General features: G+C 41.0%; 1 protein-coding gene across 4 annotated transcripts in view; it reads left to right on the forward strand.

Moving 5' to 3' along the window:
- dym (dymeclin) overlaps positions 1–27,350 on the forward strand; it is a 548,842-nt gene that overhangs the window by 300,172 nt on the left and 221,320 nt on the right. For all 4 annotated transcript variants that reach the window (XM_043718287.2, XM_087990764.1, XM_087990771.1 and 1 more), the window contains one exon: positions 22,602–22,707. In XM_043718287.2, coding sequence (XP_043574222.1) covers positions 22,602–22,707 — 106 coding nt within the window. The remainder of the gene's footprint in view (positions 1–22,601; positions 22,708–27,350) is intronic.

The following is a 27,350-nucleotide window of genomic DNA, read 5'->3' on the forward strand; positions in this document are numbered from 1 at the left end:
GCAAGGTATGACTCCATCCAGTGGAGAGTTTGCCCCCTGATACCTGTAGATTCCAGTTTTCTTAGTGATCCTTGATGCTACACTCGGTTGTACGTGGCCTTCATGTCAAGGGTTGTCTTTCTTACATCACCTGTGGAATTCAGCTCGTTTGTCCATGTTTGAATCAAGGCTGTAATAAGGTCAGGAGTTGAGCGGCCTTGGTGGAACCCAAACTAGGTGTCACTGAGCAGGTGCTGCTTGATAGCACCATTGATAAGGCCTTCCATCACTTTACTGATGTTCGAGAGTAGATTGATTGATTGGATGTGTTGGATTTCATAGAATCTGTATACTGTGGAAACAGGCCTTTTGACACTACAAGGCCTGTGAGTAGCATCCCACCCAGACTCATCTCTCCCGACCGTATCCTTGTAACCCTGCATTTCCCATAGCTAATCTACCTAACCTGCACATTCCTGGACACAATGGGCAATATAAAATGGCCAGTCTACCTAATCTGCATATCTTTGGACTGTGGAGGAAAGCAGGACAAACTTTGGCAATTTTCCACATTATCGGGTGGATACCAGTGTTGTAACTGCACTGGAAGGCATTGGCTCAGGGAGCAGCAAGTTCTGGAGCACAAAACCTCATTACTATTGTCTTTGCAGTGTCAAGTGTCTCCAACCATTTCTTCATATCATGTGGAGTGAATCAAATTCACTGAAGACTGGTAACTGTAATTCTAGATACCTGTGGAGGCCGAGATGAATCATCTACTTGGCACTTTTGGCTGAAGTTTGCTGTGAATACTTCTGCCTTATCTTTTGCATGAATGAGCTGAGCTCTTCCATCATTGAAGTAAGGGATATTTGTGGAGCTGCTGCCTCCTCAAGTGAGTTGGTTAGTTGTCTACCACCGCTTGTGATTGGATGTGGTAGGACAGTAGAGCTTAGCTCTGATCTGTTGATTGTGGAATTTGTCTATCACTTGCTGATTATCACTGCATAATCTTGGCATGCAAGTAGTCCTTTTTGGTAGCTTCACTAAGTTGACACCTCATTTTCCGGTATGCCTGGTGCTGCTCTTGGCATGCCTTCCTGCACTCTCTATTGAACCAGGGTTGAACATAAAAACATAAGAACTAGGAGCAGGAGTAAGTCATCTGGCTCTTCGAACCTGCTCCTCCATTGAATAAGATCATGGCTGATCTTTTCATGGCCTCAGCTTCTCTTACCCACCCTCTCATTATAACCCTTAAATTCTTTACTGTTCAAAACATTATCTACTTTAGCTTTAAGAACATTTACTGAGGAAGCCTCAACTACTTCACTCGGCAGGAAATTTCATAGGTTCACAACCGTTTGGGTTCTCAATTCGGTCCTAAATCTGCTCCCCCAATTTTGAGGCTATGCTCTCTTATCCTAGTTTCACCCACCAGTCGAAACATTCTCTCTTATTTTATCTATTCCATTTATAATTTTGTATATTTCTATAAGGTCCCCCTCCTCATTATTCTAAATTCCAATCGATATATTCAGTCTACTCAGTCTGTCCTCATAAGCCAAACCCCTCAACTCCGGAATCACCCTAGTGAACCTGCTCTGCACCCCCTCCAGTGCCAGTACATCCTTTCTCAAGTAAGGATTGATACCCTAGATTGATGGTAATGGTTGAGTGGGAAATATGCTGAGCCTTCATGTAGCAGGTTGTACTGGAGTACAATTCTGCTGCTGTTGATGCCCCACAGTGCCTGTCATGGATGCCCAGTCTTGAGCTGCTAGATCTGTTTGGTGTCTGCCCATTTAGCATGGTGATAGTGCCACACAGCACAATGGAGGTTATGCTCAATGTGAAGATAGTATTTTGTCTCCACAAGGACTGTGCGGTGGTAACTCTCTTTTTATGGATACAGTCATGGACCAATGCATCCACAGCTGGCAGATTAGTAAGGATGAGTTCAAGTATGTTGTTCCCTCTCTTTGATTCCTTCATTACATGCCGCAGAGTACTGGCTATGTCCTTTAGGACCCAGACAGCTCAATCGGTAGTGTTACTGCTGAGTCACTCTTGGTGGACAATGAAATCCCCCAACCAGAGTACATTTTGTGCCCTTGCCATCCTCAGTGTTTCCTGTTAGTGTTGCACAACATGCAGGAGTGTTGATTCATCAGCCAAGGGACGATAGTATGTTGTAATCAGCAGGAGGTTTCCTTGCCTACGTTTAACGTGATACTATGAGACTTCATGGTGTCTGGAGTCAATGTTGAGGACTCCCAGGGTAATTCCTTTCTGATTGTATTCCACTGTGCTGCCGGATCTGTCCTGCCGGTGGGACAGGACATATCCAGGAATGATGGTGGTGCCTGGGACCTTGTCTGTAAGGTACAATTCCATGAGTATGACTATGTCAGGCTGTTGCCTGACCAGTCTGTGAGACAACTCTCCCAATTCTGGCACTAGTTCCCAGACATAGTAAGGAGGACCTTGCAAGATTTTAGGAATGTTTCTGCCATTGTCTTTTCAAATGCCTGGGTAGATGCCAGGTTATCCATCCAGTTTCATTTCTTTCGGCTGCTGGCAGGTGGGACTAGATTGGGATATCTGGTCGGCATGGACGGGTTGGACCGAAGGGTCTGTTTTCATGCTGTACATCTCTATGACTCTATTGAGACTTTGATGCAACTGAATGGCATGCTAGATTATTGCAGAGGGAAATTGAGAGTCAACCACATCGCTGTGGATTTGGGATCAGGTGAGGATAGCCAACCTTCTTTCCTGAAGGACATTAGTTAACCAGATGGGTTTTTCCAACAATCAACAATGATTTCATCAGTAGATTCTTAATTGTAACTGTGGTGGGTTTTGAACGTGGGTCCCCAGAACATCACATTAAGTGGCAGATGGAGTTTAATTCAGATAAATGCAAGGTGCTGCATTTTGGGAAAGCAAATCTTAGCTGGACTTATACACTTAATGGTAAGGTCCTAGGGAGTGTTGCTGAACAAAGAGACCTTGGAGTGCAGGTTCATAGCTCCTTGAAAGTGGAGTCGCAGGTAGATAGGATAGTGAAGGTGGCGTTTGGTAGGCTTTCCTTTATTGGTCAGAGTATTGAGTACAGGAGTTGGGAGATCATGTTGTGGCTGTACAGGAGGGTTAGGCCACTGTTGGAATATTGCGTGCAATTCTGGTCTCCTTCCTATCGGAGAGATGCTGTGAAACTTGAAAGGATTCAGAAAATATTTACAAGGATGTTGCCAGGGTTGGAGGATCTGAGCTACAGGGAGAAGCTGAGCAGGCTGGGGCTGTTTTCCCTGGAGCGTCGGAGGCTTGAGGGGTCACCTTATAGAGATTTAAAAAATTATGAGGGGCATGGATAGGATAAATAGGCAAAGTCTTTTCCCTGGGGTGGAGGAGTCCAGAACAAGAGGGCATAGGTTTAGGATGAGAGGGGAAAGATTTAAAAGAGACCTAAGGGGCAACCTTTTCACGCAGAGGGTGGTACATGTATGGAATGAGCTGCCAGAGGAAGTGGTGGAGGCTGGTACAATTGCAACATTTAAGAGGCATTTGGATGGGTATATGAATAGGAAGGGTTTGGAGGGATATGGGCCGGGTGGGACTAGATTGGGTTGGGATATCTGGTCGGCATGAAGGGTTTGGACTAAAGGGTCTGTTTCCATGCTGTACATCTCTGACTCTAAGAGGGAAAGGATGAAATATGAGGTTAAATTAGCTAGTAATATCAAAGAAGATTTCAAGAGTTCTTTTATGTAAAGATAAGAGGCAAGAATGGATATTGGACTGCTAGAAAAGTAGTAATGGGGAATAACAAAAATGGAGGAGGAACTAAATAGGCATCAGTCTTCACACTGGGAGGCACTAGGAATACACCAGAACTCGAAGAGAGGCGGGGGTAGAGGTGAATGCAGTGGCCATCACTAAAGAGAATGTGAAAGGGAAGCTGAAAAGTCTGATGGTGGATAAATCACCAGATGGAGTGCATGCCAGTGTTCTGAAGGAGATACCAGAGGGGATTATGGATGTATTGGTAATCTTTCAGGCATCACTGGCATCCGAATAGATCCCAGTGGACTGGAAAATGTATTATCTCTGTTTAAGAAGGGCGGGAAACAGAAGATGGAAAATTATAAGCTAGTTAACCTGACATTGGTTGTTGTTAAGATTTTAGAATAAAATATCCGATATTTAGGCTGAGATTGCAGAGTACCTGGATGTACATAGTAAAATACGGCCATATCAGCACAGCTTCATCAAGGGGAGGTCAGAATCTGTTAGAATTCTTTGGGGAGGATAGCGAGCACGTTATACAAAGGATAGCCAGTGCCTGCTAAATAAGATGAGTCCGTGGTTAAAAAGGGCATGGTACTGGCATGGATAGGTGGCTGACTGTCAGACGGCAGAGAGTGTGGGTAAAGGGATCGTTTTCAGGATGGCATCTGATGACTGGTAGAATTGCTCAGGTGTTGATATTGGGACCCTAAGTGTTCACATTATATATTAAAATTTGGGATGAAGGAACTGAGGGCATTGCTGCTACATTTGCAGATAACACAACAATATGTGGAGTACTTGGTAGAGTTGAGGAAGCCAGGAAGCTACAGAAGTACTTGGACACTATGGAGAGTGAGCAAAGAAATGGCATATAGAATGCAGTCTGCAAAAGTGAGACACTGCATTTTGATAGGAAGAATAGTCATAGACTCTTTTCTAAGTTGGGAAAGAATTTAGAAATCTCAATAATAAATGTACTTAGGAGTTTTAGTACAGGATTCTGAGTCTGTACTTGATGGAGTTAAAACTAAAGGGGCAATCTGGTTGAAACTTACAGAATACTGAGAGATCTGGATAGAGTGGATGTGGAGAAAATGTTTCCACTGGTAGGAGGGACTAGGATCCAAGGGCATAGCCTTGGAATGAAAGGGCAACACTTTAGAACTGAGCTGAGGAATTTCTTCAGCCAGAGAGAGATTGATCTATGGAACTAATTGCTGCAGGGGGCTTGAAGGCCAAGTAATTTAAAACAGAGTTAGGTTTCTCAACCCCATTCTTCCTTGATCCCTTTACAAATTGTGAACTTATCAGCCTTGATTGAATGGCAGAGCAGACTTGGTAGGCTGAATGGCCTAATTCTGCTCCTAGAACTTATGATCTTATGTAGTCCTGCAGTTTCTTTTTGTCTTCAGATAATTATCTAATTCTGTTTTGTTGATCTCAATTGAAAGTGACATCACGATATTCGAAGGCAGTCGATATTCTAGTTCCCAGATCCAATTCCTTCCATTTTTTTCATCATGTCACCATTGCTTTCTTATCAAGCATCTTAATTCAGCGTGGAGTGTGTGTTGCTGGAAAAGCACAGCAGTTCAGGCAGCATCCAAGGAGCAGGGAAATCGACGTTTTGGACAAAAGCCCTTCATCAGAAATGATAAAATCAGTGTGCTCTAGTTGAGAACCTTTTTTAGTTTCTCTTTAGCTGCTCTGCCTGACACCTCATCATTTTTAGTGCATCTATCAAATATCCTCCTCTTCATCTTCCTTCCGAGGAGAACAGGCCTGGCTTCTCAAGTGTGTCTGCAGAACTAGTGTACCTCGTCCCTGGAACCAATCCCACAAATCTTTTCTGTCCTTTTCTAATGTCTTCAACATCCTCCCTAAACTAGGTACTGCAATCCAGCTGAGGCTGAACGCATATTTTATCCGGGTTTATCATAGTGTCCTTGCTTTTATACTCTATATTCCTTGCTTTTATACTCTATAAAGCTCAGGGGTTCCATAGTCTTTTTAAATTGCTCTCAACTTGCTCTAACATCTTCAATAATTTGCAAACATTTAATCCCTGATGTCTCTGCCACTGCATTCGCTTTAGAATTGTATCTTTTATTTTATAATGTTTCTCTTTTCATTCCTGATAAAATTATTCAATCTGATTCTCATTTTATTTCTGAATGTGCTGTTACTTTGTGGTGACCAGGAGCCTAATGTGTGTTGCATGTAGTTTTACAGTTGTTTCACAGCTAACCAACGACATGTAGTGGTACATGTTGTTTATACTGCAGTTGTAGAGCTAAGCAGAGTTAAATTAGTTTTGATTGTAGCTGATCTTAAAAGGAAAATTGGCTCACTTCCCAGAAACTCAAGGAAGTATCAGTGGAAACCATATTCCATTCCAGGTAGAATTGAATATTGTGAAAATATGATACTACAACATTTAATACCAATTATATGTTCATGTTTTAAGAGTTTAACACAATTTAACAACAATGAAACCTTTTTTTTCATATTATCACAAGGAATGCCATCCACATTATCATGTAAAAGAACAATATAAAACAAACTTACGTTGCTGTTTGGAAAATTTATCCAAATCTACAATAAGTTGATTGGATCTAGAAACAAATATTGCTGGTGTGAGCTTGCCAGGCGTATAGCATAGCGGTTGCAGATAGAAACAGGTGAATAGGTTTCTGCTGATGTTTAAGCATCAACAAGCCACCTGCCACCTATATTTAACTAAACCTATCAATGTATCCTTTTCTTTTTTCCTCCCTCATGCTTATTTCACTTCCCTTTAAATACACATGTGCTCTTCACCCAAACTAGGTGGGGAGTCCCGCATTCTACTGAGTAAAGATGTTTTTTTCTCAAATTCCCTGTTGGAATATTTATTACTTAAGGTTTTGCTGGAAAAAGGCATTTTTGTTTTCCATCTTGCACTCATTTGAGCAATTTGCAAGAAATACAAACGCAATGGGAAAACAACATTTATACTATATGGGAAAACAGTGCTGATTGGTTGGGCAATTGAACTGTGATTAGTTGGGGTGTTCCATAGACAATGCACCAGTTTAGAAGATGGCTTACAGTTAACTGCAAGGCTTTAAAGATTAAACCAGGCAGGTTGATGCTGATTGTTTAAGACATTGTCTATAGAAGTAATCAAGGAGTGGCTCGCACCACCTGTGTTGAGTTGGAACAGGTCCAGTGTGCGCACATGTTCTTTCTGTCTGCAAAGATCAGGATTCTGTGTATGGATATGAAGCTTCCATTACATGACAGCACACTGCACTGCGAGCATGGCCAACAGTCTTAAATTTGTTGTTACTGTAATTTCTAGTATGCTCAGGCTTATATAGCAAATGTTGTTCAGCTGTAGAATTACATGTAATATTGGACATGGTTTTGAGTTTGCAAGCAAAGGCTGATTGGATATTGTTAGTACCTTACCTGTTTCAAATGGCCGAACGGATATGTTATTTGATACACTGCACCAGTTCTTGGAATATACGACCCACATTCATTGCATCTCACCAGCATTCAAATTCATATACCATATTACAATTTGATTTCAGATAGTCAACATGGTTTCACCAAAGGCAGGTCGTATCTCACAAACCTCATTGAGTTTTTTGAGAAGGTGACCAAGCATGTAGGTGACGGGCAGTTGATGTGGTATACATGGACTTCAGTAAAGTCTTTGATAAGGTTCCACATGGTAGGATATTGGAGAAAATGCAGAGGCATGGAATGGAGGGTGATTTAGCAGTTTAGATTAGAAACTGGCTTTCTGAAAGAAGGCAGCGAGTGGTGGTTGATGGAAAATATTCAGCCTGGAGCCCGGTTACTAGAGGTGTGCCACAAGGATCTGTTTTGGGACCACTGCAGTTTGTCATTTTTATAAATGACTTAGATGTAGGCATAGGTAGATGGCTTAGTAAATTTGCAGATGACACTGAAGTCGATGGAGTAATGGACAGTGTGGAAGAATGGTACAGGTTGCAGGGGGACTTGGATAAATTGCTGAATTGGGCTGAGAGCTGGCAAATGGAGTTCAATGCAGCTAAGCGTGAGATGATGCACTTTGGGAAGAATAACAGGAAGGCAGAGTACTGGCTCAATGGAAAGATTCTTGGTAGTGTGAATGTGCAGAGGGATCTTGGAGTCCATGTACATAGATCCCTGAAAGTTGCCACCCAGGTTGATAGTGCTGTTAAGAAGGCATACGGTGTGTTAGGTTTCATTCATAGAGGGATTGAGTTCCGGAGCTGCAATATCATGCTGCAACTATACAAAACGCGGGTGCGGCCACACTTGGAATATTGTGTACAGTTCTGGTCCCCATATTTCGGGATGGATGTGGAAGCATTGGAAAAGGTGCAGAGGAGATTTACCAGGTTGTTGCCTGGTCTGGAGGGAAGGTCTTATGAGGAAAGGCTGAGAGACTTGGGTCTGTTCTCATTGGAAAGCAGAAGGCTAAGAGTGGATTTGATAAGAGACATACAAGATGATCAGAGGATTAGATAGGGTAGACAGTGAAAGTCTTTTTCCTAGGATGATGACGTCAGCTTGTACGAGGGGGCATAACTACAAATTGAGGGGTGATAGATTAAAGACCGATGTCAGAGGCAGGTTCTTTACTCAGAGAGTGGTAAAGGTGTGGAATGCCCTGCCTGCCAATGTAGTTAACTCAGCTACGTTAGGGAGATTTAAATAATCCTTGGATAAGCACATGGATGATGGTGGGATAGTGTAGGGGGACAAGCTGAGAATAGTTCACAGGTCGGCGCAACATCGAGGGCCGAAGTGTCTGTTCTGTGCTGTATTGTTCTATGTTCTATTACTCATTTGTGCAGTTTGTCTTTTCAGTTTTATGACATCCTGTCAGTGGTGACCACCACTTGCTATTATTGCATAGTAGCAATGTGAAACAGATTTAGTTATTACTCAGACTTGAGGCAGTGGTGTACTGATAGTGTCACTGGACTAGTAATCCAGAAATTTAGGTTAATATCAAGGTATTTATATTGGAAACCCAATATTCAATTCAAAATGGGATTTAAATTGAATAATTAAACTGAGGGGAAAATGTTGGCCTGATGGAAGCCACCTAACCACTGGTGATTGTTGTTAAGAATCCATTTGGTTCACTAATGTCTTTAACTGGTCTGGCCTACATGTAAGCTCATAACAATCTGGTTGACTGATAGCTGTCTCTGAGTAATTAAGGTTGGGGAATAAATGCTGGCCTAGCCAGCGATGCCCACATCCCTAGAGTGAAGATTTTTGAATAAAAGGTCTAGGCACTTATCAGAGCCAAAAACCGTTGATGAGTTTGTATGATATAGAGCAAGAAATGATCAGATCAGATCATTATCTTGCAGAATGAGTTCGATGCACCCTATTTCAACAAACAGTTTGCGCAGTGAATAGATATCTCGGGTCCTAGTAATGACCCTTTCAATAAGGTAATCTTGTAGCGTGTGGAAGTGCAGGACTCCCAATGCATATATTGACAAGTGAAAATTTTGATGCAGTAGACAGTGCTAATTTCTCAAGGCGGATAGTAATCAAAGATGTGGCGTGAAATAACTTTGCAAACACATAATTGCAGATCATCAATCGAGTATGATTGAATAACCAAGTTTGAATCCATAAAAGGTAAAAAGAATATATACAGTCTGTACTTTGGTGATTCAACTGACTTTAAATGGAACTCCGTAAGTCTTGAGACTCTTTCAGTGGTACTAGTGCTTCTGATTTAAAGATGTATGGACTTTTCCTATGAAAATGATAGAGCTGGGTTGAATTTTTTTAGAAATCCCTGCAGCAGGTATGTTCCTGGATGAGAAAGTGAGGTCTGCAGATGCTGGATATCAGAGCTGGAAATGTGTTGCTGGAAAAGCGCAGCAGGTCAGGCAGCATCCAGGGAACAGGAGAATCGACGTTTCGGGCATAAGCCCTTCTTCAGCCCTTGTTCCTGGATGATTACAGTTAGCAAACAGGACTCAAAAACTACCAGGTGGAGTAAACTGAGAGGGAGGCACTCCTTCCTGGACTTCTCTCTCATCTTCTCAGGATGCTTGCACCCAGTCCTAACGAGAAAACGTGGCCTCAAACTATTCAACGGTTGATTTATTAATGAGTCGTCTTCTGCAATAATCAGAATGATCCAAACAAAGTCACTTCCCTTGTATTTCAATATTGAGTTGATTTGTTCATGTCTGGATAGGTATCTTAGTCAGGGCCATCCTCTCAATATGAGTAGTCTCAATGGTCTATCTCTGTTAAATATTCTTAATGGGATAGGAGATGAGAGTCCTTCAATTCCCCTTCTTGGTCGGTTTTACAGAATTGCTCGCCATTCCAGTGGATTGGAATGAAGAGGTTATGGTAATGCAAATTGGTGTAGATGTGTGAAGCTGAAATCTCAAGTCACCTTTTAACAATGATATTTCAAAATCTTTTTTAAAAGTTCCTGTTTCCAAGATTAAAAAATGGTTATCAGAAGCCTGATATTGTCACCATCATCTGAATCTATATCACTGGACGAATGAATTTATCAATCTGGGCAGTTGAATTCAACACTACTGCCACTATGTATGCCCAAATAAATGATGCTGCAAAGAGATTTCCTCTAGGTCCAGCTCTTACGAAAATTCTTTTCAGTTTCCTTCTCATGACAACGAGGGAAAATGCTGGCCAGCAAGCGATGCCTACATCCCACAAATGAATTTTTAAAAACATGAAACCGGTTTTCTACAGAATTATTTCAAACCTCTTAGTCCTTGCAGATTTTCAAAATGTTGAGAATACATTTGCAATGTCTGACGCTGCACTACATTTAAGTATTTATTTGAGCACCTTCATGAGCTCAGTTCTATGCTCATATTCTTTTTTGAAGTAGAGGAATATGACAAGCTCTCTAATCTTCACATATTAGTTGAGTTATTGGGTTCTGTGTATGGCAAATCTACCATCAGTGATCATTATATAGATTGATGTTCCTATACCTCCATGATATACCCAAACCATTTGTTCATTGTGTTTATGTGATGCTGAAATAGGGTAAACCAAAGCAATCTTGCGGCATAATGACTACTTCTTATAAAGTAATTGCAGGCCACATATCATGCAAAGTCATGAATGAGACTAATGCAGCTGGCTCCCACTTTCTGTCCTGAAAAGTGCACGGTGTACCTCAAATTATTCTGGATCGGTAACGTGGCTCAAAACTTTGAGCAGCAGGAAATTATTTCAGTAGCAACACAAGTGATATTCTCCACTGGCAGGATGCTGCAGTCAAGTCAAAACCATGTTCAGCCTACCATACAAATGGGAAATTGGAAAATGAAGTTCAGTGCTGAAGTGATACCAGATATGTACTTTGCAAGTCCCAACGCTGGAGAATCATGCCGCTTTGGCTGTTCAGACAAAGAAAAATACTAATCATACTCTATCAACCTGTGCTTGCAAAACTCAGTTACAGCACCCAGCAGTAGATTCTGTCATTGGGCAGCACTTTAGCTACCTTAAGTGTACTAAGAATTCACTAACAACCAATTTAAGATTATCAGTTGTCGTCCCAATATGTTTGTTAGATGCTACATATATTCATATGTAGAGTCATGTCCCCGGCAAACAGAGAAAAAAATGTCCAAGTATTGCACATTATTTAAAGAAACAAAAGCATTGGAGCCAACTGACAGTGCTTGAGTCAACTTGCCTTTTTGAATTTAAACTAAAGCTTAACTGTTTACTGGTGCATTCTCCATGAGAATGCCTTAACCAATCATAATTCAGTTGTTAACAACTTACCACATTTTTTCTCTTGTAGTATAAATTATAGAAAGTATGAGGTTATGCACTATGAAGAATAGAGTCCTAATTTTCTAAATGGAGAAAGGCTTCAGGCATCTAAAGCAGAAAGAGATCTTATTCAGAATTCTCTTAATGTTAACCTGCAGGTTAATTTGGCAGTTAGGAAGGCAAATTAGCATTAATTTAGAGAAGGCTAGAATACAAGAGCAGGGATGTATTGATGGGGCTGTATGAGGCTCTGGTCTGTCAGCATTTGGAATATTATGGTCAGTTTTGGGCTCTACTTCTAAGGATGGCCTGGCTTTGGAGGGGGTTCAGAGGAAGTTTCCAAGAATGATCCTGGGGATAAAGAACTTGCCATATGAAGAGCATTTGAGGACTTTGGGGTCTGTACTCAATAGAGTTTAGAAGGATGAGAGAAGTCTGATTGAAACTTACAGCATACTGAGAGGCCTAGACGTCGAGTAGATGTTACCATTGGTAGGTGAGACTGGAACCCAAGGGCATAGCCTCACATGAAGAGGTTACCTTTTAGGATTGAGATGAGGAGGAATTTCTTCAGCCAGAGGTTGGTGAATCAGTGGAATTCATTGCTGCGGAGGTTGAGTTATTGACTGTGTATTTACCACACAGATAGAAAAATTTTTGATTACTAAGGAGACCAAAGATTACAGGTAGCAGGCAGCGGAATGGGATTGCAAAATATATCCGCCGTGATCAAGTGGCAAAGTAGGCTCGATTGGCTGAATGACCTAGTTCTGCTCCTATATCTTATGGTGTTATGAGATATCTTCACTCTAGACAAAAACCCTTCTTCTCTACTCAGCAATTGTTTACCTATAGTTTCTTAGTTGTAATTTCAGATAAAGTATGATCCATGGCATTTTCCTTTCGAGTTCCTTTCATACTCATTCTTATGAACACTTAAGTCCTAAGCATTTCCTTGCAATTTCTCGCATTCTGATCAAATGTATCCCACTTTATAACAGTGCCGACTCTTTTATTTTGATTTTCACTTCTATCCTCAGGATGATCTGCAAAGACCTTGAGGCATTTACAATTATCCGTTCTTTACCCAGGCTACTTTCCTTCCTTTCACCCTCCCACTTCCTATCCCTTTCGAATTTATGAATTGGGTTTCGAATTAATGATCAGCTCACAATAGTCAGCCATTATTGCTTCCTGTCTAGCAGTTGCAATCCTTTAGTTCTGAACTTGGGTTCTTATAGGTAGAGTCTTTGAATTCCTCTAAGAGAGAATAATCTCTTTCAAGAACTTCTTTGGTGGTTTCAAATTATTTTCTTTAACCCAGAAAAATTCAGTGTCGGCTTGCCCAGGTTGTTTCCTTAAAATCCAAAACTTTTGCTGTATGCCTCAGGTGCAAACTCATGCAGCCAATGCAATTTTTTTTTTAAACGGCATCATTATTCCAGGAAACAACCTCAGACAGTTGTCACTGACTCTGAATTAACTACACGGACAAACACAAAGTGGGGACTACTGGCCACATAACATGTGATGTGAGATTTGTGAAGTTGTTGGCGTAACTCCCAATTGACCTGTCCCTCAATTTACTCCCCCGAGCTATACTTATTATGAAGACTTATGATAAAGTTTAACTATTTATTTCAATTTATAAGTATTTATTACTAACAAAAAATACTTTACAAAATTCTACAAATGTTATTGATAAATCTCATAAAAACCAGTACCTGACTACCTGGACCTTTAGCCCAAAATTCCATTTTCGCATCAAGTCAGTATTTAAACCTGACAGACAAGACATGTTGTTAGTTGTGGAGCTTAGATGTTAGGATAAAGAGACAGAGAGAAAACCCAGCAGAGCCTGCATCAGCATCTAATATCTCTTGTTTCAATTGCAGCACTTTTAGCCTATATTCAGGATCATTATCTTTCTTTCTTTCTTGTGCCCCTTCACATTCCCTTTGCATAATTTTCTTACTACTATTTCCCATTCTCATCTTTTTTTCTCTGAGGAATTCCATCTCCAGCTTTTTTATATTTTTTTTATGCTCAAATCACTTTAACCATAAATCAATATTACTTAACTCCAGTGTGTCACTACCCTGAATATCTGGTCTCTCTTTATTTCCTCTAAACCCAAGTGTTGTACTAATACCTCAATTATTTCTGTCTTCCTATCCCTGTCAGGAAATACTACCTCCAGTTTATCTGCCATTTCAATTAACCTGGATTTTGAAAGTTTACTTAAGACAAGTCTGCCACCTGCAGGAGGTCCTTTGCAATTTCCAGTACCATTTCACATTTGCAGTAGGGAGCCTGGTGTTTTCTTCTCCTTTATCATTTACCAATACAGGTCATTCTGCTACAATGCATTTCATTAACGCGAATTCACAGTAATGCAATTGACCATTTGGGAACACTTTATGAAATGTGAACTTTTATAACGTTATGTTGGCTGTAACTCGATTACATCGCCAACACTTTAAGCAATTTTTCTAAAACGTGATTTTTCTGTAACACCAGATTGCACAAGAACGCAACACTTGCATTATAGAAGAACTACCTGTACCACACCTAAATACTTGTTTGTGTTTCACAGTCAATCCCGATAAGAGCCTCCAAACTTCGTAGTGCTTCAGTGGGGTAGCATTTTGGAAATTAAGCTCCATATTCCTGGAATCGTCACAAAAGTTTTTAAAAAAAATTCCAGGACTACGCAAAGTACCCAATTTATCTATCTAATACTCAGGTTTAAAACATGGACTGTGTTTCTTACTTGTGAAGAACTGCTATATATTACAAATAAATAGAATCTAACCACAAGTAAACACCTATGAACTATTATCATACAATTCATTCAAGTAAAACTCTAACCTCCTTCTAAAACGTTCCACGCACCCATACAGACACATGCAGACAGACCAAACAAATGATGTTACGCATGGAGGGGAATTATTTCAATGGCACCAGTCCTCAAGATTCACTCTTGAGTTTCTATTTGTTTCCCAAGATCTTTAGTTCCTTCAGATTATTTCACTACTTCACAGAATTCACAGAGCAATTTTTTTTTGAAATTATAAAGGCTCTGACTTACTGGTTAAAACAACATCTCACAGACAATGGTACTAGAAAACAACTGGCTTTCTTTAACATTAGATAGTTTCTTTGAAAGGGAAAGAGACACATAACTCAAGAGGTCTGAAGATTTTTGTCTGTATTGTTCACACCCACAAGCTATCCACCTATCCAAGAATCAATCAGTGAATTGTCATTCAAGCTGCTGACTGTTGCCATCTACATCTAGTCACAATTGCACAAACCAAACAGGTACTTAGTGCAGGCTTAATCACACTTTGTATTCACATCCTGGTGCTCTGCCTCCTCTTACATCTTCTCCCACTGCTTACAAAGCAACACTATAACATGACCCACAATGAATTTTAGTAACTTGCTCTTTAAACATGCAGCAGTTCCTTCTATCATCTTTCTCTAAGTGTTTTTTTTTTCCAATTTAGTCCATATCAAAATTAAAGTAAAATTTTAAAAAGTCAGTGAGCACAGAGAGGCCCTTCAGGGTCTGCACTGACCTTTCTACACCATTCTCATTTTCTAGCACCTTACCCATAACCTTGAATGCAATGACATTTCACATGCTCATTCATTTACCTTTTTAAAGGCTGTGAAGTTGCCCAACTCAGTTAACCTCCCAGGCAATGCATTCCAGACTCCCACAACCTCTGGGTGAAGAAAACGTTTCCTCAAATCCTCTAAATCTCTTATATTACATTTGAAAATTATGCCTCCTCGTTTGCCCTTAATGAAGGAGAACAGCTGCTGCTTGTCCATCCTGTTCATGCCTCTCTTAATCTTATAGGAACAGGAGTAGGCCATTCAGCCTCTGAAGCTGCCCACCATTCCATGAGATCTTGGCTGATTTGTGGCCTGAATCCATATACCTGCCTTTGGCCCTTATCCCTTAATTTTTTGTCAAGCAAAGATATTATCTCCGATTTTAATATTAACAACTGATCCGGCATCCGCTACCATTTGTGGAAGAGCGTTCCAAATATCTACCACCTTTTGTGTGTAGAACTACTTTCTAACATCTGTCCTGAATGGTTTGGCTCTAATTCTCAGACTAATCCCCCTAGTTTTAAGGATCTCCAACCAGTGGAAAAAGTTTATTTTTATCAACCCTATGTTTTTCTATTAATATCTTAAAGATATTGAACAGCACTTAGTTAGCAGTAACCCACTCACTGGCGCTCACATGGGGTTCTGCCAGAACCAGTCAGCTCTTAACCTTACAGCTTTGGTTCAAACATGGACCAAAGAGCTGAATTCCAGAGCTGAGTGAGAATGCCTGCCCTTAGCCGTTGTCCATATTTGACTGAGTGTGACATCAAGAAACCGTAGCGAAACTAGAGTCAAGGGGAATCTGAAGAAAACTCTCCTTTGGTTGGAGTCATACCTGGCACAAAGGAAGCCGGTTGTAGTTATTGAAAGTCAGTCATCTCCGCTCCAATACATCCCTACAGGAGTTCCTCAGAAGCATGCCCTAGGCCCAAACATCTTCACCTTCATTAATAACCTTCTGTCTTTCATAAAATCCGAAATGGAGATGTGCAGTCTTCAGTAAACAATGTTCAGCAGCATCTTCAAGACTCTTCAGACACTGAAGCAGTCTATACCACACTGTACCAACACCTGGAGAATAATCCAGGTTTGAGCTCACGCATGGCAAGTAACAATTGCCAAGCAATGACCAATTCAAACAAGGAAGAATCTAACATCACCCCTTTTAATTCACTGATTGTATCATTGTTGTATCGCCCATCGTCAACATTTTGGGATGATCATTGACCAGAAACTAAAGTGGTCTAGCCATCTAAATAGTATGGCTAAAAGAACAAGTCAGAGGCTATGAATCTTGCCAGGCATAACTCACATCCTTACTTCTCAAAGACTGTCCACCATTTGCAAGTCACAAGTCAGGAGTGTGATGAAATATTCCCACTTAAATGGGTGAGTGAAGCTCCATCAATGCTGAAAAAGCTGACCAACATCTAGAACAAAGCAGCTTGCTTGGTTGAGATCTAACCCTAACCCATCCATCCATTCCTCTCACCTTTGATGCTCAGTAGAAACATTGTGTACCATCTACAAGATGCAGTGCAGAATTTCACCAAGGGTCCTTTAACGACACCTTCCAAACCCATGACCATCTAGAAGGATAAGTACAGCAGATATATGGGGACAACCCCTTGATCCCTTCCAAGTGACTCACCATCCCGATTTGGAAATACAGTATCACACAATTCCTTCAGTGCTACTTAGGGGGAAATACTGGAAAACTCTCTCCTATTGTGATTGTGGATCCACGTGAAAATAAAGGCGGATTTGGTGATGGGATACCAACCTCTATGGAGCTATTTCAATGACAACGAGAAACAAGTGTGCTCCTGAAGAAATTTGCTCTGGACTCAAACGCTTAACTGATAACCTATGCCTAGGAACCCATACAGATTAAGGGTACAAATTCGGTTCTGATCTCATATGAGAAGCAGCCATTTTCTAATCAAAAAGCATTGAGCCAATTTAGGTGAATCTTTTTCAACGAATTTCACCCCATCAAACTGGGCCTCAGCTTTTTACTACAATCGGTGGTAACTGAACCAGCTGCTTCTCAGATGAGATGCTTAAACCCTCCAACCCTGGCAACATCCTTGTTAATCTTTTCTGAACTCTTTCAAGTTTCACAATGCTCTTATAGAAGGACACCAGAATTTCACAAGTGGCCTAACCAATGTCCTGTACAGCTGCAACATGACCTCCCAACTCCTATACTCAATGCTCTGACCTATAAAGGAAAGCATACCAAATGCCACCTTCACTATCCTATCTACTCCTTTCAAGTAACTATGAATTGGCACACCAAGGTCTCTTTGTTCGGCAACAGTCCCCAGGACCTTAACATTAAGTGTTCAAGTCCTTCTCTGATTTGCTTTCCCAAAATGCAGCACCTTCCATTTATCTAAATTAAACTCCATCTGCCACTTCTCAGCCCATTGGCCCATCTGATCCAGATCTTGATGTACTCTGAGGTAATCTTTTTCGCTGTCCACTACACCTCCAATTTTGGTGTCATCTGCAAACTTACTAACTATACCTCCTATGTTCACATCCAAATCATTTATATAAAAGTGATGTATTTTGTTGGGAAGACCATTGAAAGATAGCGTGAAATATGAGGTACAGTTCTGAGTGAGGTGCAGGACCAGTGTGGGCTGGGTTTATTACATGCACAGATTATTGGAAGTGGCAAGGTGTAGTAAGGTGAAGTTAGAGTGCTGTAAGTAAGGTATTGACTATCCTCTGCTTTATTAATAGAGTAGAGTGTACAAGAGCAAGGTGGTGTTGTTGAATTTGTATAAGACCACTCCCTCCGTGACTCCCTCGTCAGATCCACACCCCCCACCAACCCAACCTCCACTCCCAGCACCTTCCCCTGCAACTGCAGGAGGTGCAAGACTTGCGCCCACACCTCCCCCCTCACCTCCCTCCAAGGCCCCAAAGGAAACTTCCATATCCGCCACAGATTCACCTGCACCTCCACACACATCATCTATTGCATCCTCTGCACCCGATGTGGCCTCCTCTATATTGGGGAGACAGGCCGGCTACTTGCGGAGCGTTTCAGAGAACACCTCTGGGACACCCGGACCAACCAACCCAACCACCCTGTAGCTCAACATTTCAATTCCCCCTCCCCCTCCCACTCCACCAAGGATATGCAGGTCTTTGGACTCCTCCATCGTCAAACCACAACAAAACGACGGTTGGAGGAAGAACGCCTCATCTTCCCCCTAGGAACCCTCCAACCACAAGGGATGAACTCGGATTTCACCAGTTTCCTCATTTCCCCTCCCCCCACCCTGTCTCAGTCAAATCCATCGAATTCAGCACCGCATTCCTAACCTGTAATCTTCTTCCCGACCTCTCCGTCCCCACCCCAGTCTGACCTATCACCCTCACCTTGACCTCTTTCCACCTATCACATTTCCGACGCCCCTCCCCCTAGTCCCTCCTCCCTACCTTTTATCTTAGCCTGCTGGACAAACTTTCCCCATTCCTGAAGAAGGGCTTATGCCCGAAACGTCGATTCTCCTGTTCCCTGGATGCTGCCTGACCTGCGCTTTTCCAGCAACACATTTTCAGCTCTGATCTCCAGCATCTGCAGACCTCACTTTCTCCTCAAAGAATTTGTATAAGATACTTGTTAGACCTCAGTTGTAGTATTGTCTACAGTTCTGGGCCCCCTCATGTGAGGAATGTGAACACATGGGAGAGAGTGCTGGTGTTTTACAAGAATGGTTTCAGCAATGAGGAACTTCAATTATGAGGATCGATTGAAGAGTTTGGGACTGTTTTCTTTGCAGAGAAGAAGGCTTAGAGGAAATCTGATGGACAGGGCAAAAGTATGCCTCTCCTAAAAGGGCTTGGATATGCAAAAGAAGCAAGGATGAAGTGAGGAAAGTCTTTTATACTCAGTCGTTAAGGTATGAAAGATATCTTAAGATATGCACTGCCTAGAATTGTGGTGGAGGCAGGTTCAAATGAGATGTTCAAGAGGGCATTGAGTGATTACTTGGAAAACAAAATGTGTAATGGTGTGGGGATATAGCAGGAGATTGATGCTCATTTAAAGAGCCTTGCAGACAAAATGGGCCAAATGGCTTCCTTCTTCCCTAAACACACTCCTGCATGTCATTTGCCTTGAGGCCATTATAGTGTACTAGCTCCTGGCTTAGATCAGCAAATTAGCATACCATTAATTTTGAGGCCATTGGACATGTGCCAATCCAGTTTATTTACTATGACCCAAAGGAACATATCTGAACAGATATTTCATTCAGCTTGCATTAACATTGAAATTGTTAATTTATGAATTTTATTTCAGGCCATAGCTTCCCTTCAAAATAGATTATCTAATTGCTGTTAGTCAGCAGCTAACATTTGAGTAATATTTTTGTCTCAGAAACCTTCTAACAAAGAATTTGAACTGTTTGCACAAAGAAAGGTTATCAGCTATCTATGTTGCCTCTGTGCCAGCCCATTTATATAGAGTCATAGAGATGTACAGCATGGAAACAAATCTTTCTGTCCAACCCGTCCATGCCGACCAGATATCCCAACCCAATCTAGTCCCACCTGCCAGCACCCGGCCCATATCCCTCCAAACCCTTCCTATTCATATACCCATCCAAGTGCCTCTTAAATGTTGCAATTGTACCAGCCTCCACTACTTCCTCTGGCAGCTCATTCCATACCTGTACCACCCTCTGTGTGAAAATGTATCCCCTTAGGTCTCTTTTTATATCTTTCCCCTCTCACCCTAATCCTATGCCCTCTAGTTCTAGACTCCCCGACCCCAGGAAAAAGACTTTGCCTGTTTACCCTATCCATGCCCCTCATAATTTTATATCTTTACCTTTTTGAAAATTTCAAATGTTACGCAATGTTTTAAATTGTAGTATGAGAGTTTCCTGTTTTTCTCTTAAATCAATGTTAGTATACTCACAACATTATTTTGATTTGTAGTAATCTGGATTAGTTTTTTTAAAAAATGTTTATTCAGCGAATGTCCCCTTTGCTAAAGTTGCTACATCTATTTCTTGGTTCAAGATTCATGAACAGCAGCAACCAATCATTAATTTGTACAAAAAAAAAGAATTGTAGATACTGGAAATCAGAAACAAAAGCAAATATACAAGCCTCTGTCAGATGGTTGTTTTTCATGGGGCATCAGTGTAGTCTGATTTTAATTTCATTCAATGTTTGTACTGAATGATCTCCGGCAAGCAGCACTGAATAATAATACAGAACAGAAATACTTGATCATTTTTCACTTCCCTAGTCTAGCATACTGATGTAAATTATAGTAGCACTTATGCAGTCTTGGCTGAGACCAACTAACTACGCATGGATGAGGGATTGAAGTAGAACCTCTCCTTTATTCTGAGTGTTATTTTTAATGTAACACCTTATTTATCTTCCTATGCAGAGGTGAAATATCACAACTGTCATGAGTCTATACGAAACAGACCGGAGTGCATTTCCAGATGTCTGGTGGGGTTTCACTGAGCATTTAGCCATAAACTAAGACTGATTATAGACCCAGAAGGTTCTGCTGCACATCGGACAGGATATAGGAGACTGCTGAGTTTTGGATGAGTTTCTGAATGGGATTTCTTCTCACGTTTTCTCTCTACCTCTGATGTGCATTTGGTTTTGAAGGAGGCTGCGACGTTTTTAATTGTCTGCAACATGGGCATAAAATTGGCTATAGGACAGGAAACGGCAATGGTCAGTGAATATTTTTCGGGTTGGAGGAAGGTTTGTAGTGAAATTCCCCAGTAGTTATTTGTGTCCTTGCTTTTCCTGATATGTAATGATCTAGGTCTTAGTGTGCAATGGGCAATTTCACAGTTTGCAAATTAAACAAAATTGAGAGGAGAATAGGGTAGAACTTTAGAAAGATGTGGTGGATTGGGTAGATAGGTGGCAGATGAGCTCCTTTCAGGACTTGAAGTCAATATCAAACTTTATCAAAGTGAGACCTTTAGACGTTCTTTGTGGTGCTTTCTTTGACTGACATGACAGCATACCTCAGGTTCAAACTGTCCAGAAAAAAATCACTTTGATAAAGTAAATGTTAGGCATTCTAACTGGCATGCCTAGCCCTGTGTGACTCTCACAGTACAGTGTGGATGCATGTCATGCCAGCAGACTGGATACATTGACAATGCACGTAGGCTGTACTAGGCCTGGATGGGACAGGCTAGATGAACAGTTTATCTTTTCTGATATGTATGAATTCACAAACTTATTTTCACAGCTTTGTGTGTTTTGTGTCAAATTTGAAATTGTATACACTTTTCCAATATTTTCAGTCCTGTACTAAACCTCCATGAGGAACAAACTTGGATAATTTGATTTCTGATGTGATTTGACTCTTGAAATACCTGCTGTGCATATGGTTGTTGCACTTCATATTTTTTTCTCTTGTGAGGTGCAAACTTAAGCTTGGGGTTATTGTTCCTTAGGAATTGAGTTCTATTTAATATTGTGCAAGCGTCCATTCTGTAGCTCCGGCAGTAAGTATTGAAAGGACTGTTTTATTTTAGAGGTCGTAACACCAATTCCAACCTGTCGTAATCCATAGTGGAGGAAAACCTGACAAATTCTCTATCCCTGCTAATAATGCGGGAATCCAGTTGTCACACTTGTAGCACTGCCATGATTGAAATGAATAATTTTGGTAGATAACTATAGCAGGCCTGGAGTACCACAGCTGCAGCTGAGCATTTCAATCGGCCTGGTTATAAGCTTTACAGAATTTGTTCACCCACCAAGCAATCAGATGGTCATATCGTTGACTTTATACTTTGCATTTGTGTTTGGGAATATATGGTTGTGACTCTTCTAACATCCTTCAATCTAAAAGTAACTTCTGGGTGGTAAGTAAGTAACTGCAAATTAGTAACTGAAAAATCTGTCCCCTAAGTAACTGAAAAATCTGTGTGGTAAAATGAAAATATGTTTAGGAAAAATAATTACGATCAGAAGGAAATAATTATACAGAACTGCATGCTTTGTAATAGATTCAGTATAGACTGTATAATTCCCATGCAAAGGGAAAATTGAGCTTTTATAAGAATCTAATTTCATGTTTCTTAGAAACTCGGCTTGAAGTTGGCTGCACTTGGGTTACTGAATATGCTTACGTTTAGAAAAAGAAGTTAAATTTTACCCCTCTGGGATTTTCCAATTTGCTTTTTTAAAAGTTATCTGCTTTAATTTTTAAATGGTAGGCATTCAAAATGAGTCAGGGGCAATAACCTTCCATTTAAAATATCCTCAAATATCTGATGATCGAATGATTACATTTTTAATGATTAAATTAAAATGAAAACACAATGTATTTTCTTTTAATTATTACTGTCCTTTTTTTTTAGTTTGTTTGCTCTGCTATCAAAAAAGCACAATAAGGTTCTGGAACAGGCCACGCAGTCACTGAGGGGTCCCGTTGGTGCAGAGGAAAATTCACCAGTGCCCGATTATGTAAGTCTATAAATCTAACCTCTATTTTACTTTTCACAAAGCTGAACATTGCCACATCAGTTATGATTTAGAAATGACTTAAGCTAAATGGTTTGTACCAGCATGAACTTTAGAAGAAGTTATACAAAACTGTTCTAATATTACAGGACTCAAAAATATTCAATTTGAAATTGATTAAATATATTGGATCAGCATCTGAAAAAGAACAGTTGAGATGCTTCATCAGCACTACAGACTTTCACTTGAATGACTGTCATCTTTTATTTTCAGAAACTGATTGATCTGTCATATATTTCCATTTTAAATTACTTCTGATGTTACAGAATTGTTCATTTTCCAACTAGTTATTGCATTTTAGACTGAGCCACCTTTTTATTAGTTGAACACATGGATCAGATGTCTTGTCTGGAGAACTATTATTTCTCCAGAAATTTGTCAGGTTTAACTTCAGTTAATTTAATTGGTGTTTTGGATATATCATTGCGTAATTCACAATTACTGCTTCTGATTTTTTCTTGAATCTCTTGATTTTTCCATCTTACTCTTAACTTCCCAATTCACGTGCAGCATGCCAGTTGTGAATTGTTGTTGCCTGTATATTTAGTCTCTGTAAAGCGCACATGTAGCTTCCTCAATATCTTTAGTGAGTGTGTGGGAATATTATACACAAGGGGATAAAAACAGTGAGAAATCTCCAAGTCATAATAGTCACATGCTTAGATGCACATTAGTTTACCAATCTACAGGCTAACTGAAACTTTCACTCTGGTTTCCAAGGAAACCTAATTAACATTGTCAATAGTTACTTTCAGTTGAGGAAGGCTATCCAATTCATCCTGACACATTCACTCAGGGCAACCCTTTACCTCACCTATTGCAACATTTTATTTTTAAAATGCTTTCAAAATTTTTGAGCAATTCTTGTCTGTAGTTCATTCCACATATTGGCACTTCCCTGACGAAGAGCTTCCTGTAATAATTCTTAAAGTTGCTTTCAGCAATTTGGAAACTGTATCACCTTGTCCTATTTTCACAGCTTAAGTTAACATAGTATTTAGTGTTAGGTAAGGGGTAAATGTAGGGGTATGGGTGGGTTGTGCTTCGGCGGGGTGGTGTGGACTTGTTGGGCGGAAGGGCCTGTTTCCACATTGTAAGTAATCTAATCATCTCTTATGCTGTCCAAAGTCCAAAGATGTTCTGGTTAAGTGGATTGACCATGCTAAATTGCCCATAGTGTTTAGGGATCTGCAGGCTAGGTAGATTAGCCATGGGAAATGCAGGGTTACAGGGATGGGGTAAAAGGCTTTGTGCCTGGATCAGTGTGGACTCGCTGGGTGAAATCACCGGCTTCCACACTGTGGGGATTCTATGATTCTTATATATCTTTCTTCCAGGCTGTAAAACTTATTCCTTTTAGCTTTATTTTACAGATAGACACTGTGGCTCTTTCCTCTACTACATCCACCCTGGTTTCTCGAGAATGGACCTGGACATAGTACTTGAAATGTAATCGTAGAATAATGCTGTGCTTTGATCACGTGCATTCCATTGTTAAGAAGCAGGGAGATTAAATTATTGTAAGGTGGGATTCCACACAAATAAGTTGAGAAACTGCTGTAAACTGAGGTGGCATATAAATTTTCCTGGTACTTTTCTGCTATCACTGTGAATGTTATCTTGCGTCATTTCACAGGTGAGAAAGAGATGTGTGTTCTGGAATTGGACATGAGTTGAGCAGTCTGAACAGAATAGCAGAAGTCAAATAGTTTATTTGTATGCCAATTGAAAAGATAATATTATCAGTGATGCATTATAGTTTGGAATTCTATAAATCTTATCAAGCTGGAATATTATTTAAATATTTTGCTTACAAGTAATTTTAATGTATATGAAATATTAACATTCAGGCATACTGATATTGACCAACTTACACGAGGCAAGGTTATTTTTTCAAATATAACTGGCAAAACACTGAAACATGCCAACAATAAAAATGAATGAGTGAGTTTATGGAATTCTTTACTGCAGATGGCTATTGAGGCTGTGTAGTCAAGACTATTCAAGGCTGAGATAAATAGATTTTTAAGCAGTACAGAATCTAGGGTTATTGTGAAAGGTAGGAAAGTGGAGTTGAGGATTGTAAAATCAGTTGTGATCTCATTGAATGGGATAGCCGACTTGATGGGCCAAATGACTTATTTCTGCTCCTATGTCTTACCAATGCTCTCTGAACAATTCCTGCATTGATGTCCCCAACCTGAGATGATTGACCCCTAATGTTCACAACCATTCCCAATTCCCTTTAACACCTGTTTTGCAAAGGCGCCTTGATTTCAAATGCTGCCTTTATATTAAGAGTGGTCACTGTCACCTCACCTCTGGAGTTCACCTTTTTTGGCCAGGTTTGTGCCAATGCTGTAATGTGGTCCAGGAGCTGGTAGAATATAAGTGTCAAAGAGCAGGTTATTGCTCAGCAAATGCAACTTGTTAGTATCTTCAATGAGCTGAAAATGTGTTGCTGGAACAGCGCAGCAGGTCAGGCAGCATCCAGGGAACAGGAGAATTGACATTTCGGGCATAAGCCCTTCTTCAGGAAGGGCTCCCCCACCCCTCTCACCCACTCCAACCTCTCACCCTCGGAACGCGCAGCCCTCGACTCCCTCCGTTGCAACCCCAACCTCATTATCAAACCAGCAGACAAGGGAGGCGCGGTAGTAGTTTGGCGCACCGACCTTTACACCGCTGAGGCCAAATGCCAGCTCGCAGATACCTCCTCCTACTGCCCCCTTGACCATGACCCCACCCTCCACCACCAAACCATCATCTCCCAGACCATCCATAACCTCATCACCTCAGGGGATCTCCCATCCACCGCCTCCAACCTCATAGTCCCACAACCCCGCACCGCCCGCTTCTACCTCCTGCCCAGAATCCACAAACCTGACTGCCCCGGCCAACCCATTGTCTCAGCCTTCTCCTGCCCCACCGAACTCATCTCTGCATACCTCGACACGGTCCTGTCCCCCTTAGTCCAAGAACTCCCCACCTACGTTCAGGACACCACCCATGCCCTCCATCTCCTCCATGATTTTCGCTACCCCGATCTCCAACGCCTTATCTTCACCATGGACATCCAGTCCCTGTACACCTCCATCCCCCATCACGAAGGACTCAAAGCCCTCCGCTTCTTCCTTTCCAGCCGTACCAACCAGCACTCTTCCACTGACACCCTCCTTCGACTGACTGAACTGGTCCTCATTCCTGAAGAAGGGCTTATGCCTGAAACGTCGATTCTCCTGTTCCTGGATGCTGCCTGACCTGCTGCGCTGTTCCAGCAACACATTTTCAGCTCTGATCTCCAGCATCTGCAGACCTCACTTTCTCCTTGAGTATCTTCAATGACCCCCTTCATCACTTTGCTGATGATGAAGAACAGACTCAGCAATATTTAGCAGGTTTGGATTTGTTCTGTTTTTTGTTTCTGGGCAATTTTCCAAATGCCAGGTGATTCCAGTGTCATTGCTATACTGGAACATTGCTATAGCTGTTTCTAGCATACAAGACTTCAGTACTACTGCAGTAAATTTGTTAAAGCCTATCACCTTTGCATTATCCATTGCCTTCTTGATAGAATATGGTATTGATAAATTTGGCTGATGGCTGGTATCTATGATACTGGGGACCTTGAGAGGAGGTTGGGGTGGGTTATCCGCTTGGCACTTCTGATTGATGTATGTTAATGATTCAGCCTGATTTGCATTGATGTTCTGGAGTCCTCCATCGTTGAGGATAGATATCTTTGTGGAACCTCCTCCTCCTGAAGTCAAGTAAACAATCCAGTTTTGTAAGGGGATCAATGGGGGAAATGACAGGAGATTAGGTATTAGCCATGATTGAATGGCGGACCAGACTTGATGGGCCAAGTGGAGGCAGAATCATTCAACAGACTTGGGAAGAAATGGATAGGTTTCTGATGAAAAGGGCTTTGGGGAGCAGGCAGGAAAGTGGAGTTGATAAGATCAGCCATGATCATTTTAAATGGCAGAGTGGGTTCGAAGGGCTGAATTGCCTACTCCTACTCCTAATTCCTATGTAAACTCTCTGACTCTTTATCTCACATTTTCCTCCTTTAAGACACTCCTTAAATTCTTTCCTTTGACTAAGCTTTTGGTCATCTGCCATTGTGTCACCTGATATGGTTAATTGTCTTTTTTTTAATAATGCTCTTGTGAAGTTTTTTGGGATGGTCATTCTTTATATTACTTTAAAGAATCTAAACTTGACTGCTGAACATGGACTGTCAGCTTACTCTGTCGAGTGTATAATATTTTCTCCTCCACTGTTGCCTAGAAAATATTTGTAACTGGCAGCTTCAATAGCTGCCATTATTGATGTGTGAGCTTTGGCAAGTGTTGGAAACCTATCAGCTGAGGGCATCACATTCATGTCATCACAATCGGCAATACTAGATAATTTTGACCCTGCTATTGTTATGAAGATGTGGATATACTGTACCTTTAAGAGAATTAAAAGCTGGTAGAGCTACCCGACAGCACCAAGTGTTCTCACTAAGGTAACAATGTAACACTTGGTCAAAAGTTAAATTAGCTGGTTGCCTAGAAATGAGAAAACAGATTCGAATT

Source organism: Chiloscyllium plagiosum, unplaced genomic scaffold, assembly GCF_037043375.1.
Source record: "Chiloscyllium plagiosum isolate Xiang-an unplaced genomic scaffold, Cpla_swu_hap1 HiC_scaffold_1, whole genome shotgun sequence".
NCBI classification, from domain to species: Eukaryota; Metazoa; Chordata; class Chondrichthyes; order Orectolobiformes; family Hemiscylliidae; genus Chiloscyllium; species Chiloscyllium plagiosum.